Source organism: Hylobates moloch, unplaced genomic scaffold (genome assembly GCF_009828535.3).
Source record: "Hylobates moloch isolate HMO894 unplaced genomic scaffold, HMol_V3 SCAFFOLD_8, whole genome shotgun sequence".
Classification (NCBI taxonomy): Eukaryota; Metazoa; Chordata; class Mammalia; order Primates; family Hylobatidae; genus Hylobates; species Hylobates moloch.
Genome location: NW_026652283.1, coordinates 58,406,229 through 58,427,692, shown reverse-complemented (window position 1 = coordinate 58,427,692; position 21,464 = coordinate 58,406,229). Strand labels below are relative to the sequence as shown.

The 21,464-nt window shown below is 44.8% G+C and overlaps 1 protein-coding gene across 2 annotated transcripts in view; it reads right to left on the bottom strand.

The window, feature by feature from the left end:
- Positions 1-21,464, bottom strand: part of TNR (tenascin R) — a 422,419-nt gene that overhangs the window by 83,175 nt on the left and 317,780 nt on the right. For both annotated transcript variants that reach the window (XM_032160921.2, XM_058443424.1), the window contains exon 3: positions 1,366-1,927. In XM_032160921.2, coding sequence (XP_032016812.1) covers positions 1,366-1,864 — 499 coding nt within the window. In that variant the 5' untranslated portion in view covers positions 1,865-1,927. The remainder of the gene's footprint in view (positions 1-1,365; positions 1,928-21,464) is intronic.

Sequence of the window (21,464 nt, the reverse complement as noted above, 5' to 3'; positions counted from 1 at the left end):
GAAGCACAGGAGAACTGGACTTGCTCTTCTGTTCTTCAGATTATTTTATTTATAATGTTGGTTATGGGGAGGAGAAGGAGGTGAGAGGAACCCACAAAATATTTTAGTTCTCAGTGACTGCCTCTAGACTTGCTGTGTCTCAGGGTGAATGTGTCAGATACCCCTCTGCAGCTGCGGGCCATCCAGGCTCTGTTCAAATTTCACTCTGCCACCTCCAGCTTTCATCCCCGTGAAAGCCTTGAGATCATGGATCCTATAGAGGTGAGTGCTTGAACTCAAGACAAATGCCTCTTGTCATCAAAGAACTGAATTGCAAGGGGTCTAAGGTAACTTTTGGGAGAGAAAAGCTGTGCACAAAGGGGTACAGACACAGTTCTTGCTCACTGGCGTCAGCTGATAACAGCTGTTGCTTATACGGTACTTATAGAAGCCAGGCTGACATCTGAATAGGTGCTTTTATTGTTAATAACTTCTTGTTGCTCTAGTCTAGCACCATTTGTAGATGAGGGAAAGAAGGCACGGATATGGAACTGCTTAGGTCATCAGCTAGGAAGCAGTAGAGCCAGGATCTGAACTTGGGAATTCTGATTCTGAAGACATAATTATGTCTTTCAGAGAGGCAAAGATAACTCATAAGGGTTACTAATTAGGGGGTGGGCAATGTTAGAAGTAAATCCCCTGAGATTTCAGCCTTTTGGAGGGTGCACTAAGCTGTGTGAGTGTGTTGTGTGTGAGAGCATGTGTGTGTGCATGCGTGTGAGAGAGAGTATGTGTGTGTGAGAGAGAGAGTGTGTGTGCGCATACGCTTTTGTGTGCTTTTTGAGGGGGCAGGGGCTAAAACTTCCATCTCACTGGAGAAGATGGGGATAGGTCCTCTGAGACTTTAATGACTATCATCCACTCAGATGGGAGAAAGGCTGTGATTGAGTGAACAGAGCGTCTGCATTCTCCAGTCCCTCAGGTTAACATGGATAGATATCAATTCAACGGCCTGTGAAAACCAAAGATGAATGAAGACAGACATCAAATTCCCTGCTCGCCATCGAAGTTGCTGTGCTGAACCGATGAACCATTACCTGACTCATCCCCCCAAAATCAGGTTAATGTATTTCAAACTGGCTACACAGTGTAGAAAATCCCTGAACTGAATCCCTCAGGGAAGAACTGCATTTAGATCTTAGAGACATATTAACCGGCAGCTACAGACTAGGGCACTTTTTTCCTTTGACCGTGTGAAGAGATGCCGGGGTTTTGCTGGGAGTGCATTTTTGCTGGAAGTGCATTGGTCCTTCTTGTTCACTCTCCCTCTCTGCTCAGCTCTCTCCTTCCCCTCCTGAGACCACGCTGCAAGCTCCCAGACTCTACCTGTGGCAGCACTTTCTTGGCAGCAGTTGGCGTTGCACTGGTCTCGCAGCACCGATACCTCCCTCTCCAGCATCTCGATCCGGCTCAGCAGCTCCTGCAGCACCTGGGCTGAACTGGCACATGGGCAGGCCTTTCTGGGGAGGTTGATCCTGTGTGTAAAGGTGACCTGGCTCTCGTGGTCTGAGGTCTGGCCCGTGTACTCTGCCAGAGTCTCATCTTCTGCACTCACCTCCTGCTCAGCAGAGGCCTCTAGCCCCAAGGAGCAGAGGCTGTCCAGGGGCACGTTAATGTTGTACACGTGGTTGAAGACCACAGGCTGCTCTTTGCTGGATGTGTTGTAGTTAGCAATGCCTCCCTCCTCCTCCACTGACTGTCTCTGGACCCTTTCTGTGGTGACCTCCAGCTGACACTCTGAAGGCTTGATCATGGAGCCCAGAAGGATCAGGTTGACGCCAATGAGCATGTTCTTCAGAACCACTGTTTCCCCATCTGCCCCCATCCTCTCAGCCAGAGATCTGGGTTCAGGACCAGCCTGCGGCACACAGCATGGAGTTGTGGGAATCTGCAATGGAAACCAAGGAAAGAGACAACCTCTGAGACCTATGCCTTGGCACCATGGCTCTGCACAAGCCTACAAAACTCAGGAGCAGGCAGCCAGAAGAGACTTTCAAGGCGGGCGTCAGGAAGGGACAGTGGCTACCAATGTCATAAAGGTCCAGGACTTTGTTCCCTAAAGGACTGGACCCCTGAAAATGGACACTGCTTCTGCATACTATTTTGTTTTCTCAAAAGGCTTATCTAGAACACACAGGTCTGGTCCCATGGTGGGCAAATGGTTCCTGGAGGAAACATGAGGGCTGGGGGCTGGGGCCCTGTGGATGGGCTGTTCCTCTGAGGAGAACTCAGAGTTTCTTTTCACTTCTAGGTGAGAAATTGGACCAGGGGGCCTTGGGTGTCCTCTCCTATTTCCCCAGATATTTATTGCAAAGGGACTCTGCCAGCCACTTCAAAATAACTTCAAGACCTCCTCTCAGCTCATCTGTTCATACAAGTTGTCTTCAGAATAACCAGCCAGGCAAGTAATATAGTTCCAGGTAATTGTGATTGTTAATAATCCTTGGGTACGTTTGTGATTATCTAGGGCTGTGTGAGCTGAACTTTCTTTTAATCTTCTTGTTAGTATAGTCCTCATGCTCTGTGACAACCAGGTGCTTTTCTTCCAAGTTTCTGTTTAAATTGGTAAAATAATGAATTAGCTCCTCTTCTGGTTACCTAGTCACCAAGAACCATAGAGTACAATAAACTCACTGGGATGCAAATCAGTTTTACAGAAATTTTGTTCCTTTTGTATTCTCTATGCAAAACAGAAAAGAGATTTACAAAACTTGGTTCTAAAAGTTAGAGCTACTAAGAAGTTTAAGGACTAAGGGACCAAGTGAGTGTGACCATGCGTCGGAGAAGAAGGTCACAACTAGGATTTACTGCATTTGCACTCAGTACAGACTGTGCTGTGCCCCTTACACAGGAGCCTACATGACCCTCAGGACAACCTTATGATGGGTCACTATGAATAGCCCCATCTTCTAATGGAGGAAGTTCTTCCAAGAGAGGTTAAGATTTGAATGCAGGTCTGACTCCAAAACCTGTGTTATCAATTACTATGTCCCAGGGCTTTTCTTGAAAAGAGTGTTCCATTTTCTCTTGCCTTTGATGGAAATTGTGTAATTTCTAAGATCTTCCCAGGAATATCGCGATTAGAAAATTTTGCTAGGGTCAGATTCAATGTTCTTTTCTCCATGAGCATTTGTCTCTCATCTTTTCCCTCCTGCCTCCTCTGCTATTCTCCCAAATGTAGGCTGAATTCATGTCCCTCTCTTCCAGGCCCCACTTCTGACAGCACTTGCCATGCTAGACGGTCGGTTTCCTTTGCCTGCTTCTCCCCACCTGGACTGCTAAGTCCTTGTCGGTCAGACCGTGTCTTATCTGCAATGTGTGACCGTCGCTCCAGGACGGCGAGAGTGCTCAGTGCATAGTTGTTGAATAAGTGGATAAGTAGATCCCCGGAAGGATGGAAAGATGAATTCATGAGAAAATGCTCAGTGAGCAAAAGGTTAAATCATTCTCCAACTAATTTAATCCCTCTCCATTATCCTCAAGTTAGATACTGGTCTGTTCAATTTCAGTTCTGAAAAATGCCTGAGGGTTGATTTTATTAGGAGTAACCTGTATTAGTGCCTAGTATAAAATCATGCCTTATTATTCAGCCCTTACATTATATACTAGACTGTCCCTGCTTCCAATATGGACAGGGAGCAGACCAGAGCAGAGCTGTTGAGACTATAGACTCGGGAGCCTACAGAGTCTCTGTTTAGGTTCAAGCCTCAGCTCTTTCATTTTCTAGCTATGGGAAGATCACTTAAGCTCTCTGTGCCCCAGTTTCACTTACCCTCTCTGTGCCTCAGTTTCCCCATCTATAAAGTGGAGATAATAATGGTACTTACCTTACAAGGGCTAATGGAATTATCTGTATAATATTTACCCAGTACCTGGCATTAACTAACATAAATAAATATTGTTTGCAGACAAGTGGAATAATTGTTCTGGTTCTTCCCCTAGTCAAGGACTTCCCTGAAATCACTGGAACATATGAAATGTCTTATCCATTTGTGGACAGCAGAAAAGCCCAATCCTTAACATAGCCTTGTCCAAAGATGGGTGACATCCTTGGAGCAATGTGGGAAATGATGATCTGTTGGTCATTTCCAGACAAGGTAAATAAACCTTGGGGATAGGTAGAGTGACATGTTGGAATCAAATTGCCCTCCTAACTGTAAGCTCCTAAAGCCCCCTCTGATCCAAAGCTCTACTTGCCTTCTCACTTTCAGGTTTTCTAGGTGTGACTTTCTTGAGCATCACTTCTACCCTCCTATCATTGAAAGTCTCCCAGAAACGGCTCTGCTGTCAGTCATTTATACACAGATGGGGTCTTTGCTCTCTTTCTCATTGGACCCAAGTTTGTTTATCTGATCCATGTGGATATTGCTAAATAACTTTTTCTTCTGGGAATTGGAAAATGATCACATAACACCCCATAGCACTTAATAGCTTTTTTGCACATAGTTGACACTCAAAATAAGTGAGTGAATAAATGACATTATCAACGAAAAGGAAGACAAGTGACAGGGAAATTAAGAGAGAAAAATGTTAGGTCCTACGCTTTTAGGTCCAAAGTGACAGCTACAAAATTACATAGAGGGGGAAAGGTACAGCTTTATGTGTAAAAAACACTAAATATTTTAGTTGATAACTAAACTTGCTATGAGTTGGTCAACAGTGTGATTTTTGTAACCCCCGAAATCTTATTCAAATGTAGGTTTTATTAATTAAAATATAGGATAAAAGATAGACAAGGGGCTATGTTGTTCTACTCTTTACCGTACTGATTATTGATCACTTCTAGGTGCCTGGGATGTTGAAGGGACTCAAAATGCTATAATATGAGAGGGATAAGTTTAGCATTTTGGTCCAAAGATGTGAAGACTCAGGGGGTACATTTATTCATTTATCATTCATTCATTTGACAGATATTTATCGAGTACCTACTATATGCTGGCCTTTTTCTTTATAGAAGTTGCATTCACGTGTATGTGGGTGGGTGGGTTGGGGCATATAAAGAAATACCACAGATAATTATATATGTCATATATAATGTATTATATAATACAAATTATGTGATATTTAACATGTGATAATGCAACACATATGAGTTTGTGTTTGTGTCAGGAAGTGGTAACTGCTATGGAGGGAGCAGGAGTGTTAACAGGGCAGGTCGACATTGTATGGGGCATGGTCAGGACAGGCTTCTCTGATAAGCTGACAGCCGAGAGGACACCTGACAGAAGTGGGGTGGTGAGCTGAATAGATAGTGAGGGAACAGTGAGTTTGAGTCTCTGAGGCAGGGGCCGGCCTGGTGAGTTTGAGACATAATGTGGCTGGTGCCAAATGAACAAGGGAGCCCTGTGGGGAGATAAGGTCAGTGAAGTAGTGGGGGCCAGGCCATGCCCAGCCTTGTAAACCCCTGTAAGTTCTTTGGCTTTTACACTGGATAGATGGTCACTGTTCTCAAACGCATCCACATATCAAACATGTATTATGCCCTAACCTGTCCTTGAGAAACTCGTTTTCATGGAGGAGATGAAAACACAAGTAAATATAATGACAGTGCAATGTGGTAATTACCATGGCTAACAAATACATCAACTGCTCTGAAAAGGCTGGAGGAGATGCTAGCAACTCTGCCGGGGGCTGCAGCGAGGGGCACGCAGAGTGGGAGGGGTGGCCATCAATGCCGCTTGCCAAATATTTCCGGCCTGGCATTCCAAGACTGCATATTCCAGCCCTGTCTTGGTTAGGTGAGGCCATGGCACTAGTTCTGGCTGATGAATTGTGAGAGGAAGTGGGGTGTGTCTTTTCTGGGCTGGTACATTAACATTGCTGATGAGAGACACCCTAGAGCTTTCTCTCTCTGGAGGTGACTGGCAGAGTTCAAGATGGTGGCTGCTCTGCTCTGTCAGCCTGGGCCCCTGAGTGACCACAGAGTTTCCTGCTGACTCACAGTGGACATGTCATGTGAGAACATGTCATGTGAGAAATAATCTTTTTGTGTTTGAAGCCCAGATTTGGGGATTGCTTTTTCCCATCACGTAACCTACTCTATCAGGGGATAATACCAAACTTGACTTTAATGGATTATTCTTTAGGTGGAGAAAGCCAACGTTCATTTCACACAGAAGAACTTACATTTGCTAAAACTATGATATGTGCAAGAGCATGGCTTGTTCAATGAATGCAAATATTTGAAGGGTTGTAAAATGCTAAGTATATGGCAAAAGGTCCCAGGGAAGTGGTTTCCACCAAATGGGAGAATCTACAAGGAAACAGATTTTAGCTCAAAATACAGACTAGCATTGCTAATAATGAAAGTTACCTGGGTGTCATTGTAAGTAGTGACTTCCTGGTCACTGGAAGTGTTCGGGTACAAGCGGAAACACTACTTAATGAGAGTGTCAAAGAGGGGATGTTAAGCATCAGATGAGCGATCGGGCTAAAATGAACATTGAGGTCTTCTCTTTCCTGATACTTTATAAATTCTTGGTCTTAGTGGGTTTTGAGGAGCCAACCCACTATAATATGGCATTAGTTCCCTAGGGCTGCTGTAACAAATAATCACAAACTGAGTGGCTTAAAACAACAGAACTATATTCTCTCATAGCTCTGGTGGCAGAAGTCCAAAGTCAGCCATCAGCAGGGTTGATTCTTCCCTAGGTCTCTGAGAGAGAATCTGCCCCATGCCCCTCTCCCAGCTGCTGGTGGCTGCTAGCATCCCGTGCCATTCCTCTGCTTGTAGATGCATCACTCCCATCTGTGCCTCTGTCTGTGCACTGTGTTCTCCTTGTTTCTTCATATGGTTGTCTTCTTAAAAGTACAGCAGTCACAGTGGATTAGAGGAACCACTCTACTCCAGTATGATCTCATGTTAACTTAGTTACTTATATCTGCAATGACCCTATTTCCAAATAAGTTTACATTCTGAGGTTCTGGGGTTAGGACTTCAACACATGTTCTTTGGAAAGCGGGGACACAATTCAGCCCATAATAAATACTAGTAGTAATTGGGCCAAGCTAAGCATTTTCCTTGTATTATTTTATTTATTTCTCACAGCAATCTATAAGCTACGGAACAGTGATATTTAGGAGTCAAGATATTTAGCGACTGGTATGGTTTGGACTGCAACCAATCAGAATGGGGCATCAGTCAATCAGACTTGCTACTGACAACCAGCAGGGCCCTATGGTGATTTTCCTGTGATGGTAGGTCCTCTTTCTATATCCATTATTTAAGATGAAGAAAATCAATCTCAGGAAAGGCCAAAGGATTTGACCAAGATTGCACAGTTAATGAACAGAGGAGCCAAGACTGAGCCCAGATTTTGTTGACCATGGTCTGGGCTCTTAGCGGCTGTTTTCCAGCCAGCTTTAATTAGGGTCTACATACCAATCTCATGAAAAGACTTAGAGCTCTTACAGGTCAACAGTCTTCTCCCCCGGGTTCAGATTTAGGACTTCCTGACAGGGATGACTTTGAGATTAATGTTTTCTCCACCAATCCAAGCTATCTCCCCAGAAATTGCTTCAGTCTCTCCTCCTTGAGAGGAGGCTTGTTTGATGGCTCTTTATTTAAAAGTCTCCAGCCTCTATAGTGTCCCCCAAATCAGGAGCAATTGTAACCCAGTAAACCTTGATCCTGGAGGAGCTGGGGGACATTTTCTAAACTTGTCATTTTCCAGAACAATTCTCCACCGAGCCAGCAGTCACAGAAACCCATGGCCTTTCATGGGCTCCCTCTGGCTTCATTCACTTCTCTGAGATCCCCCAACGTGTCCCGCACTCCAACTCCACCCAAGGGATGGATGATAATCCATCCCTTGTCACACCACCATCAACCTCTCTGCTTCTCTCCTGTGCTGCTTTTCTAGGGGAAGGCAGAGAAAGAAGATAGAATGAATGGCTGAGGTGCTCATTTTTCTCACTTTCTCTGAGGTCTGCTGAAGGGGGAAGTGAAACTAATGTTTATTAAATGCCCACTTAATCAATGTGCCTGTAGTGTTGCTAAGCTCATGTCACTTAATTATTTCAAAGTGGCTTTCTTTCTTGTGTCTCTGAAAACTTCACTTCTGGCTTTATTCTCTACTGCCACCTCCTATTCTTCTGTATTGCAAAGAATGCTGACTGTTATGCAGGTGGCCTCTGTCTTTGGCACTTTTTTTTTTTTTGGGACAGAGTCTCATTCTGTCAGCCAGGCTGGAGTGCAGTGGCACAATCTCTGCTCACTGCAACCTCCATCTTCCAAGCTCAAGCAATTCTCCTGCCTCAGCCTCCCAAGTAGCTGGGATTATAGGCGTGTGCCACCATGCCCAGCTAATTTTTGCATTTTTAGTAGAGATGGGGTTCCACCATGTTGGCCAGGGTGATCTTGAACTCCTGACCTCAGGTAATCCACCCGCCTCGGCCTCCCAGAGTGTTGGGATTACAGGCATGAGCCACCGCGCTCAGCCTCTTTGGCACTTTTTAGTGATGCTGTTGGGCAGATTTTGCAGCTTGCCATGAGGAAGGCCTGGCCTAATGCTGTGGCATGTCTGGAAGTGCTGCATTGGATATGTTCATCTCCTTTAGAGAGGTCCCACTTGTTCTGGGACCCATTCTGTGTCTTTGGTATGAGGCAGTGGGTAATGTTTAAACCACATGCAAAACCTGTCTCCAAAGGCAACAACTTAGAAGGCTCGAGGGGACTAGCAGAGCCTCCTCTCTGCCCTTCACTCTCTTCCTGTATCTCAGATGAGTCAAAGAGACTAGAATGAGTAAGAGTCCAGGACTAGAACCAGGACTAGGCCAGTTAAAGAGATAAACTGGTAGTAGGAGAAGCAGGATGCCATGGTCTGAATGTTTGTGTCCCTCCAAAATTCATATACTAAAATTTCCAAGAGGATGGCATTAGGAGGTAGGGACTTTGGGAAGTGATTAAGTCATGATGGCAAAACCCTCATGAATGGGATTAATGCCCTTATAAAAGACGTAGAGAGAGTTGGGCACAGTGGCTCATGCCTGTAATCTCAGCACTTTGAGAGGCCAAGGCAGGTGTATTGCTTGAGACCAGGAGTTTGAGACCAGCCTGGGCAACATGGTAAAACCATGCCTCTACAAAAATTACAAAAATTAGCCATGTGTGGTGGTGTGTGTCTGTAGCCCCAGCTACTTGGGAGGCTGAGGTGGGAGGGTCACTTGAGGCTTCAGTGAGCTGAGATTGTGCCAGTGCACTCCACCCTGGGTGACACAGTAAGATCCTATCTCAAAATAAAAGAGAGGTAAGGATACTCCTTACCTCTTCTACATGTGAGGACACAGCTAGAAGGTGCCATCTAAGAACCAAAGAGTGAGCCCTCCCCAGACTCTGAATTTGCCAGCACCTTGACCTGGGACTTCCCAGCTTCTAGAATGGTGAGAAATAAATTTCTTTTGTTCATAAGCCACCCAGTCTATGGTATTTTCTTTTAGCAGCCCAAGTGGACTAAGACACAGGAAAAAGGGGGAAAAACAGGGAAGGAAGAAAAAAAAAGAGAAGGTGGAGGAGAAAAAAAAATGGAAGAGTGCCAGGCTGGTGGAGAAACAGATAAGAGTTTTGCAGGTAGACTGTGAAAATATAAACCTGAGGGATGGATAATACACCCAAGGCTCAACGATACACTAACAGTTGTGAGCAAGACAGATGGTTAATGACCCTACAAATGCGAGTGCAAGAGAGTTGCAGTAATTCGATAGATTGATACTCAAGAGATCCGTGCGTTTCCATTGATTCATGTCCTGCACTCCAGCTTCCTTATCAATATAATTATCATGGCCAGCACCAGAGATGTCTCTGGGTAATTTGTAAGAGGTGGATAACAGGATCGTCCTCAAGGCTGATTTAGTGCCTTGTTAATGAGGTGCTCACTCCCCTCTAGGGAGGCCTGTGGGGAGAGACTTGGGTCACTCAGGTTGGCTGAAGCTTGTGTCCCACCTAAAGTTTTTTTTCTTTTCCTCTTCCTCCCCCACATGACTTCCTCTGACTTTTGAGGGACTGGGAGGAAGGACTGGGAAGGTGAGGAGGAAAAGAAGTAGCTAGAAGGTACCCACATGCCTTTGAGCTTTTTTCTTTTCTTTTTTTCCCAGAGTCAAAATGGGGTGGAAAAGACCAACATGGGCCAGTGGGGCCACAGGGAAAAAAAAAAAAAGTGCAGGAGGGAGAAAGAAATGAGTGTGAAGGTTGTTGGGCAGGGAAGGAGAAGTGACCTCCTGGGGTTGGGTGGCTGGTGCTAGATTTGGATTTTCCAGCTTCTGCCATTCGTGGTCCCCACTCTGTCCTTAGGGGTGATTTATAAACCAGAACTATATCTGTGGAAAATGACACTCTTTTTTTGTGCTTTTTTTTGGTTAGAATTTGTTTAAAAATAGTTTCCTCCCTGCCGTTGGGATGCTCTGTCACTTGGAGAAAGAGGGTAATTATGAAAGACGAGGGTGTAATGTGATTACAGCCGGCCCCATTGTGTCAGTGGAGGCAGCGCTGGGCTGCTGGGAGAACTCGGAGCCAGCTCCTCTCCATCAGCGCTAGGCCTTTATTGGGCCTGTCAGATTTCTGAAAAGAACCCGAGGGCAGAAAACTCCCAGCAGACAGGACTCCATGGCTGGCCCAGAGCTGTCAACAAGGACATGGAATGGTGTGGGAGGATGTGCTGGGCCAGCCCGGGTGCTGCTTCCCACTAGGCGCGGCTGCCCAACGCCCCTGACCATGTGCTCTTTGATGTATCCCCATGTGGGAATCTGCAGGAAGGGTCTTTGATTCAGAACCTAATGGATCCACACTCATTTTTTAGCACATGCGGTCAGCCCAGCATGTTCGTGGCTTCGTGTCAGTGTGGATTAGGAGAAATCTCAGTGGCTGGTATATGGGACCCAGCTTCTGGTCTTGTCCTGGGGTTCTGCCTTGTACTACCTGGGAGAACTCTAATTGACATTACCTTTCACAGAGACACTCCTTCATCTGGAAAATGGGATCTTGAGTATCAATCAAGGGAATGATACCAGGGGAGCAATGAAAATATCATGATTGGAAGTGAAGATTGGAAGTGAAGGTGAGGTCAGCTAGGTTGGGGTTCCCACTTACAATACAACTGGCAAGGCTGGGCAAATCTTACTGCTGGGGGTGGGGGGCGCCTATTTCTTTTTAGGCAGCTGTTGATAGAAAGTCTGTCTTGTAACTTTAGCTCTTAAATTTTATGATGCATGGACTAGGTTTCCCTATGGTAAATAGAAACCTAATTTAAGTGAGAATTTATTTGATTTTTATAGGCTACAGAGAATTCTTAACATCTGTAAAGCATCTGACAGTTTTTTATATATATATATATATATATATATATATATATATAACACGTATGCAAACACACAGACACACATACACACATAAACATATTGTATATTATCCCATTTAATCCTCACAAGAATTGATGAGATTATTCCCATTTTATAGATGAGGGTATGAGAATGATTTGCCCAAGACACACAGTTAAGTTAGAGCCAAACTAAGTCCTGAATCATATTTCCAGCCTCTCAGTTCAGTAGTAGACACCATAGCCTCCCTTCAGCAGCTGCCGCTATCCTTGCGAAGTAGGTAGGGTATAAATAATGAATTCCTAATTAATCTACACCATTTTGGTCAGAAATTCTTCTAAGCACCTGACCTTTTGCTATCACTAATGTCTATTTTTCATCTGTGTTTCTTGAGCTTGGAGAACAGCATGTCACCATTCACTGTTCAATTATTCTTCTTGAAGAGTCATATTACCTTTCATCCTTTTCTTCTCTACATTTAATACAACTGCAAAGAAAGTTTCTTTGCAAGAAAGATTGCCAGCCAGACTGTAGCCCAAGTTGATGGTTTCCGTTTCCTGCCCACACCCCTTAGAACAGATTGAGAAATTGGTTTGAAACATAAGAAGTGGGCTGGGCGCGGTGGCTCATGCCCCTGTAATCCCAGCACTTTGGGAGGCCGAGACTGGCAGATCACGACATCAGGAGATCGAGACTGTCCTGGTTAACACTGGGAAACCCCGTCTCTACTAAAAATACAAAAAAATTAGCTGGGCATGGTGATGGGCGCCTGTAGTCCCAGCTACTAGGGAGGCTGAGGCAGGAGAATGGTGTGAACCCGGGAGGCGGAGCTTGCAGTGAGCCAAGATTGCACCACTGTGCTCCAGGCTGGGCGACAGAGCGAGACTCCATCTCAAAAAAAAAAAAAAAAAAAAGAAAGAAATCTAAGAAGTGGTCTCTTCCCTCATGGGGCTTATAATCAAGTTGAGACTAGGCTAATACATATGAAACCGAAGAACAAGGCAGGCCAGTCCATTTTTATGTATTGAATTAACATTACTCATTTAAAATTAGTGTTTTAAAGGTGAGCAGAGATGAGTGTGGGAGACGTGACTGGAGAAGGCTTTGTGAAGAGATGGTATCCGAGTCCAGATGGAGGGGGATGGTGGAGGGTGGAGAGGAGTTGTGGGCAGTGGGTGGGAGAGGGGGCGGCAAAGGGTATAGAATCAGCAGAGTTAACTGGAGCCCTAAGGCCAAATGAAAAGAAGTATGGCTGCTGAAGGGACCATCTTCAGTCTTCATGAAGGCTTAAAGTCGATTAACACTGAAAATAATACATACATACTTGGTGTGTGCCTGTTAGATAAGGGGCTGGTCACATACTAATGTATTAGCAGATGGACCACTGGATATCAAGCTCTGGAAACACTACTAATATATGCTAAATATGGGCTCAGAACTTCTAAGTAATTATAACTGTAAATGTAGGAACTGATTTCTTGCTTTTTTTTTTCTTAGAACATTGAAACCCTTTAGAAACAAACAAATCTTAGGAATAGTCACCTTTGAAAATTATACTCATCCACATCCGGAATACCAGATAAATTTATCTGCCCTAAAAATATCAAATGACAGATTCAAATATCAAATTCATGCTGTTTCCAATTATATAGCATAACTATATTGGAGTTGATCCTTCCAGCAGGAAGCAAATAATTGCTTTCATATGCTGGATAGCCATTCATTTCTTCAGATTACTTGTGTGCTAGAAGTGGCAATGTATTAAAGTTCAGCTCTAGTGGTCTAAATGAGTTATTTACTTCATTGTGTACCTTATGTCTTTTAGAGCATTAAATAGCACCTCCCTGACCCAAAGACTACAAGCAGGTGAATTATACCTTCTAGTGCATGAAATAACATAATTATTTTCTACCTGAAATTTGAGGAAGCTCTGAGAGTACTGGTATATGGAGCAAAACCTGCTTAATTAAATTCAGTTACACACTGATTGCATGCCAGGAACGGGACTAGGTTCCATTCTAGATGTTGAGGTCAGGATAGAGAAGTCTCAGGCGATCCCCTGTGTGACTAGGAGAAAGGTATTCATATAACAAGCATAAATAGCAGGACATGAGAAGTACCATATCAGAGGTATGGGAACTTCTTCTGGGAGTCCAGCAGAAGGAGGCATTTCAACTGCAAGACTTCTCTAGAGAAAGACTAGCGGAAAAGGTGGCTTTTGAGCTGAGTCTTGAAGAATGAGAAAGATTTTGAAAGGAGGAGGCAATGGAAAAGGCAGTTGAGGCTGGGCGGGGTGGTTCATGCCTGTAATCCCAACATTTTGGGAGGCCAAGGCAGGCGGATCACGAGGTCAGGAGATTGAGACCATTCTGGCCAACATGGAGAAACCCCATCTCTACTAAAAATACAAAAATTAGTTGGGCATGGTGGCACACGCCTGTAATCCCAGCTACTCAGGAGGCTGAGGCACGAGAGAATCACTTGAACCCAGGAGGTGGAGGTTGCAGTGAGCTGAGATTGCGCCACTGCACTCCAGCCTGGTGACAGAGTGAGAAAAAAAAAAAAAAAAAAAGGCAGTTGAAGCAGAGTAGAGAATGAGGGGAGTCATGTTTGTAGAAGGGCTTGGTTCCTGGGATAGTACAATGTAGGGGTGATTGCATTCAGGGATGAAGTGTACTAAGAAGATGTCAGAGAGCCTTGATCGGCATTTTTAGAAATTTGCTTTGTATCTGTGTGCTTGTTGAGCCAGCAATGTTTTCAAAGCAGGGCATAACATGATTAAGAGGCCCTCTGACATCTGCAGTTGCAATTGGCCCCAAAGATGAATTTCAACCTGAAAAACATAAAAGATTTTTTCTTATCACTTATCTTATTTTGCAGTTATTTAGTCAGTAAGGCTCAGATTAGCCTTCCTCATTACTTTAGAGAATGGTTCTTCAGGGAACATAATTCCTTGAATCCCCTTTCTCTCACTTTCTTGACAAAATGCATTTTGCTCTCCATTAAGTTATACTGCATCATCTTTGTTCATTATTGTTAAAAGGGGTGCCAATGGAATTCAAATGTTCTTTTATTAACTGCTAAATTTAGGATATGTATTGTAAAATATTGGACTTTAAAATGTGTTCAATCTGAATAAAGACAAGAATTGACCATTTAGCTACATGCAGCTGTCTTTCTGACAACGTAGGAATACAGATGACACTGACTGGGCTCCGAGGGACGTTGACAAACAGAGCACGTTTTGAGGATTCCCCAAATTCGTGTGGGATCCATATAGGTTATAAAAAAACCCACTAAGGGGATGCAGAACATTTCAGGGGGTTTGGGGTTTATATCTGAAATAACTTGTGCATGGTGTCCAATTCCTCTGTGGCACAATCTCGGCTCACTGCAACCTCCGCCTCCCGGGTTCAAGTGATTCTTGTGCCTCAGCCTCCCAAGTAGTTAGGATTGCGAGTGCCCATCACCACGCCTGGCTAATTTTTATATTTTTAGCAGAGAAGGGGTTTCACCATGTTGGCCAAGCTGGTTCAAACTCCTGACCTCAGGTGATCCACCCGCCTCAGCCTCCCAAAGTGCTGAAATTACAGGTGTGAGCCACCGCACCTGACCCCAATTCCCTTTTACTGGAGTTCTTCTTCCTTCAGCACAATTTCCCTTTCTCCCTCAGCCTTTGCAGTGCACTGCTGTGCGGGACTCCTTCTCCTGGCACACACACTTCTTGGAACTCTTCATTTGCCGCTCCAGAGCTTCTCTCTTTCCCAGGAGGCTACCTTGCCCTGGAGCTTCCCATTCTGCCGAAGGGGAGAGCTCTCACCCAGAGAGCTGCGGTGTGGAGGAGAGTCAGGCCCTCGCTGCCTCCCTGGGAGGCTGCCTGGGGCTGGCTGTGCCCTTTGGCTGAAGGGCACTGCTTCTCTCAAGGTGACCTTCTCTACACCACTGAGCAGACTCTATTTCCAGGTTTTGGTAGCCTCTCACCCACATCTCTCACCTCTTTGGGGCTCAACTTCAACGAGACCTGACCACCTGCACACAGTTCCCTCACTGACCAACCCGTGGCTGTCCAGTGCCTGTCCCTGCAGGTACCCACAGGAATCTGACTTCCTGGAGGGGCTGTTTAATCCAGATGCTTCTTCCTGTCCCCAAGTCTATTTAAAACTTACCTTCCTCTGTGACTCATTCCCTCCGTAGTCAAATGCCAAAGTGATACAAGATACAGCATTGGCAATAAATTAATGCCTTCTCAAAACCTATTTGGAAACAGGTAAGCCTTATACTATAAATAACAGTGACAGTTTCATTTTAACAACAGCCTTCAACTAACCTAACAGTGGACATGGTTCAGTGTGGCTTCATGCTGTAGCAGAGAAGAAGATTTATTGCCTGTAAAAGATTTCAACATTTTTTCTCACATTGATCTTCCTACCTTTCCCCTTTTGAAAAGCACTAAAATGAGTTAGAATAACAGAACATCTGGTATTTGTAGACCTCATCTGAGTTTTCAAGGTGCTTTCATAAACATAATCACGATTGATTCCTCTACCAATTCTGTAAAGCATGTAAGGTGGGTGTATTGCTCCACTTTACAGATGAGTAAACTAAGGCTCAATCCTATGGATAACAAGCCATGAAGTTGGTAGTAAAGGAGTGCTCTGAGGGTAATGTATGCTGTCTCTGAGAAATTCACGGTGTAAAAAGGAATCCAGCTCACATCTTCTTTAGTTTGGTTTTCTCATACGGAGATTGGAAAAATACAGTGACATTTAAAAAAATAATAAAGGTGCAGGTTTATTTAATTATTTATCTTTATTTCTCAGGAAGAATATGTTCTCTCAATTTTTTTTTTTTAAAGTTTCAGCCTTCTACTTTCTCTGCTCTCTGGACACTTATAGTTGCTTTAGCAAGCAGCTAGCTGAGGTGGGGGTGTGGGAGCTCACCAACACTGACTCCAAACAGCAGAGCTGGACATGAGTTGAGTCTGCAGCTGAGGGCGAGATGAGAGTGAGTGAAGCCAAAGCCAGTCATTGCGGAGGGAAACCTTGCTGTTTCTCTCTGTGCATTTACTGAACAATTCTCCTTCTCCAGCACTGGATCACCAGGCCCCACGAGGCTCTCAGATTTCCCTAGCAACAACTCAAAACTTGATTCTTTCCTTGGAGTACTTAATAGGAAAACCTATTTCTTTGATCCTAGTTTGCATTATCAAACAGGATTGCTGCAGGGAAATCATTATAAAAGCATTCGCCCCTGCTGAGCAAGACACTAGTTCTATTCACTAAATACAAAGCCCAAAGCAGGTGAGCTATTTCCTAAAAGAACGGTTTTGATCATTTTCCATGTGATATTCATCAGGGGCTGTTAGAAGATAATTATAAGATAGTGACGTGTCTTTCTACCATCCTAGAATATTATACCTTCCTTAGTCTAGACCCACAAATGTGTCTAGAATGATCCAAACTTTTTATCTGTAAGATAAGTCTACAGTATTAAGTCAACAAGGAATATTTATTGCCTTTCTCCAAAATAACAAGATCCCTGGGCTCTTCCTACATGACCAAAAACATGGGACTGGTGGCGAGATTTGCCCAAAACAGCTGCATTTGATTAGGAAGGGAACATCCCCACCACCTTTAAGCTAAACTGATCAGATATGATTATATGCCCCAGGGCTTGTGCATTCTGTCCTGTCCCAATATGCATGCAGGGTTGCGCTGTGAAGGAAAGGAAAGGAAGGGCTTTCTTAGACTGACATGTACATAGTCCAGGCACATGCCAACCAGTCTTCTAAGGGCTTCATATATTACGTCATTTCATCCTCACAGCAGTCATATCACATCATTACTATCCCATTTTACAGATGCAGCAATTGAAGAAATTGAGGTACAGAGTGGTTAAGTGACTTGTCTAAAAGTCACAAAGCCTTTAGGTGAGGGCACCAGGATTCAAAGTTAAGCAGCCTGATTCCATAGTCTTTGAATGTCAAGAGCTGTATGCAGTTGATTGGGAAGCCTTCTTATAAGAAAGAATTTGTGACAATCATCTCCCTCTCTGAGCTCCAGCAGAACTTGTTTTTACACTTATCACAATAGTTATCTGCAGAGCTGTTTGTTTTCCCCCTGGAGGGTCCCTAGAGGGCATAGTCTATAATCTAGTTATCTTTTATCGCAGCATTCAGCATAGAGCCCAAAGTCTAATAGGTCCTCTTTCTCTCTTTCAATACATATACACACAGGTGATGTGGTTCCAGCCATCCTTACCTACTCAGGTGTCCTGCATATTTCCACAAATTGGTCTTTCCTGCTTCCCAAGCTTCTAGAATTTTTCTCTCTGCAGTGCTATCTGGGAGAACTGCTGCTGGGAGTGTGTGGGGTGGCCCCAAGAGGGCTGGGACCCACTGTCATGCTAGCCATCAGCACAGTTTATTGTTTGGGTAACAAATGTCCTGCCTACCCACTTTGCAGCCTCTCTCACTGATAGCTCCGGTATTATAGGTCTGCCCCCAACCCCAATTTCTCTCGAGTACAGCTGCCTGTCACATTGTTTCTTATTATTGACCTTGGTACCTGTCAGACCATCCACACCCCCCAATTGTCTTTCCCTGCCACATGTCCATCTTCACTGAGAAACTGGTTTCCTGGATTACACAGGCCCTATTGGTCTCTCCTAGGTGCACCTGCTTCTCAGAAATGGAGTGATCTTTGTCCTTCTTTGTCCTTGGACTTGATGAGGTGGTTGGCTGTGAGCTAGGTCATAGGTACTCTCCTCCAGGGGTCTCATCAGGGAGATTCTAGAGAAGGGTCATTGCCTGGTGAACAGATCACGTGCTTTGGAGACACAATGCCTATCTGTCTCTCGTGCCACTTCCATTCTCGGGCTTTATGAGCTTGAGAAAGTCGTGTGACTGCTCCAAGTCTCAATTTTCAGATCTGTGAAGTGAGGACTATTTATAGTGAGAATGAAGTATATGCAAAAGCATTTCATAAGCTATAAAGTGGCACATAATTGATGGGAAGGTATCAGCATTGTTAATACATCAAATATAAAGAAGCACATGGTATTCATTTCCTCATGGGCCAGAGGTTCATTATGGGCCATCCAGCTGTGGGGTCTTCTTTCCTCCTCCATCTTCCTCAGCCTCAGCCTTAGCAGGGGTGAAAGTGGGAGAGTGGGTCACCACTGGGTGCTAAATTAATTGTTGAATTGAGCAGAATTGAGGATGCGTGGGTGACTCTGAGTGGCAAATCCCATGGTGGTATTTGTGGTGCATCTTCTTGACCCAGGGTATAGATGAGTACAATTGCTTCATGCAGATGATCAGTGACTCTCAGGGAATGGTCAACCCTGCTTTCCAGAGTGGGGCTGACTAGGATGTGAATCGAGATCTCAATCCCCTAGGATCCATGAGGATTCCTAAAATATTTCTTGTTTTTTCCTGTGCTGTGTGGTCCCTGAAACTAGATCCTAAGAAACCAGAGGGGATCCAGGGGCTGGAACAATCCACCTGGATACAGCAGCTGGACCTGAAGCTTCAGAGGCAAGCATCACAGTCCAAGGTCAAGGCAGGCGGGCCTGAGCAGGGCGGGAGCATGGGGCTGCGGGACTTGGGTGGATAAAGCAACGTAATAGGGTGCAGCTAGGGTCAACTGAAACTCACAGAGCTGGATTAGCACTACTAGCGTCAGAGCCAGAAGGAGAGGAGGAACTCAACAGAACCAGGTGTGAATCCCACGAGTTCCAGGAGTCTGGATGTGAGTGTGCCAGCTAAAAGCTATGGGCCTTGGGGGTTAGAATCCCTGCACCAATGCCCTAAAGATAAATCAGTAAGTCTATATTGAATAAAAGTTTTTTTCTGATTAGAAAATCTATACATATTTATTATAGAATAACCAGAACATACAGAAAGATTGTATTTTTAATTACTGATTTTGGTGGGTTTTTTTCCACTGTTTAATCTGTGTTAATTTCCATAATTGAGATTGCACCCTATTTTGAATGAATACTTTAAACCAACAAGTCCTTCATCTTGCTGTCTCTGGGGAAGCACTGCCCAATGACTCTGCCCTGACTCGGGCAGGCCTGGAAGGCAAGGTTGACTTGGGTCTGCATTGGAAGCCGGGCTGCATTGTCAAGCAAGTCAGACACGCCTGGCCTGGCCAGGCAGCGGTGGGAGCTGGGCAGTTCCCAACAAGGGAAAAGCTTCTGTATTTTCCCCTCTGCTCTGGCACCAAGCACACATCTTTGTCAGTGGAGGAGCCTTGGTAAGTGTTGATGAGGTGACCAGCTTCCTCTCCATTAACAAGTGTGCAGAATTGTGTCTAAACCCCACAGCTCTTGTAGGGGGCATTTTGTTTGGTCCTGATCAGAATAATGAACTGGGCTGATTAGAGAAAGTCCTGTGGGAGGGAAAGGTCTGCTCTCCCTGACTCTGGGGTTTCTGACCAATCTGAACAGCAGGGCTCTTGGGCCAGTGGACCTGAAGCTCGGGGGAAGACAAATGTCAGCAAGGATGGGAGTTACAGGACTGGAGGCCCAGCAGACAGGCTACATCAGGATGCAAACCCCTTGCTTCCCATTCTCTACCCAGCACCAGCTAGTTGCCACCAGAGTATCAGAAGCTTCAAAGGGGGCTGGAAGGGACAGTGGCCAAGTGTGAGTGGAGCATAGTAACCACTGGCTTCTGTCTGGAGCACATGCTCAGAAAGAGCTTCAGATGCTTGGAAACTAAGCAAAAAATATCAAGCTGAAGACCCTGGGGTGTGACTCAAGCCAGAGGACTCTAGTAGTGTTGCATCTGTCAGCAGACCTGGGGGCCAGGGGAGGGTGGGTTCTTGCCCTCTAGAGAGATTCTGGGAGTTATTCTCACCCCAAGCACTATAAGCAGACCTCAGGGCTCAGATTTATGGATGCTACTTTGGGCTTATGAAACCACTGTGGAAGACCTTATATTAAGAATACTTGAAGTAGAAGACAAGACGGTGCCATAGGTGTGGAGCTTGGGAATCATACAGCTCTGGATTAGCACTACTAGGGTCAGAGCCAGAAGGAGAGGAGGCACTCAACAGAATCTAGTCTGGAATCTAGTCTGAGTGTACTAGCTGTGGCAGTGTGCAAGCAATGTATTTTCTCTGAGCTTCCCTTTTCTCATCTGTAACATGGAGATACTTAATAATGGCATTGATCTCACAGGGTGGTTTTAAGCACTTAATATATAATAGATATTAAGTATTTAACATAGGGCCTAGCATAAAATAAGTGCCCTAAAAAAAGTATTAGTCTGACTGATAGTGTTTTTTGAGGTGCCATGTGGAACTCAAGGTGAATGAGCTCTTACCATCAGGAGTGTATGATACGACTCTCTTGGGTAATTCATGAGCATGGGATGGAATTGGTTTTTTTAAAAACCTATGACGTCAATTCCTGGAGCAGTGTCCTCTGAAGCTGAGAAAATGGCCTTAATTGACCACCACTGTGCAGGGTAAAATGGCAGCTGGGAGCAATGGGATCTGTTTGTACCCTTTCTCTCCAAACATTGTCCCCCATCACTACTGCACTTGAATTTGCAAAGAGTAGCATCGTTTTTTCAACATTTCTATAGGCTGGGCCTAGGAACATAGGGTCCATCAGGCCCTTCTTCTCTAAGCAGTGAGTAAGGTGAAAAACAATGCTGAGAGTTGCAGGGCATTATTGGGATTAAACAGCTGTCACAGTGCAGGAAGCCATAGCTTCCATGGTGCCTATGGCCTTGCATCATTGGGATAAGGCCAGGATTACAGCCCTGGGTGGCGCTCAGTCTCTGCCACCTGTAAGGCCAGGGTTCTTTAAACTATGACTTGCCTCCATGCTGTTGTTTGGTCCTAAATCAACCTGGAGCTGGGCCTTTGGCTGCTAGAGGAAGCTGTAACGGGAGCCTGCTGAGGTCAGGGAGACTCAGCCTCCAGGAGAGTGCAGCGTCTGCATTCTTCTAATTTAGTTACCTCAAGGGATGAAGTGTTTGGAGTGGTAGATTCCCTGAGTAGTCTGGAGAGGGCACTTTTATGGCCACACAAAGATGTGCTGAAGGAAGACGCACATCTCTATGGATAATATTAGCAACATGAGGTGAGGTCTAATTT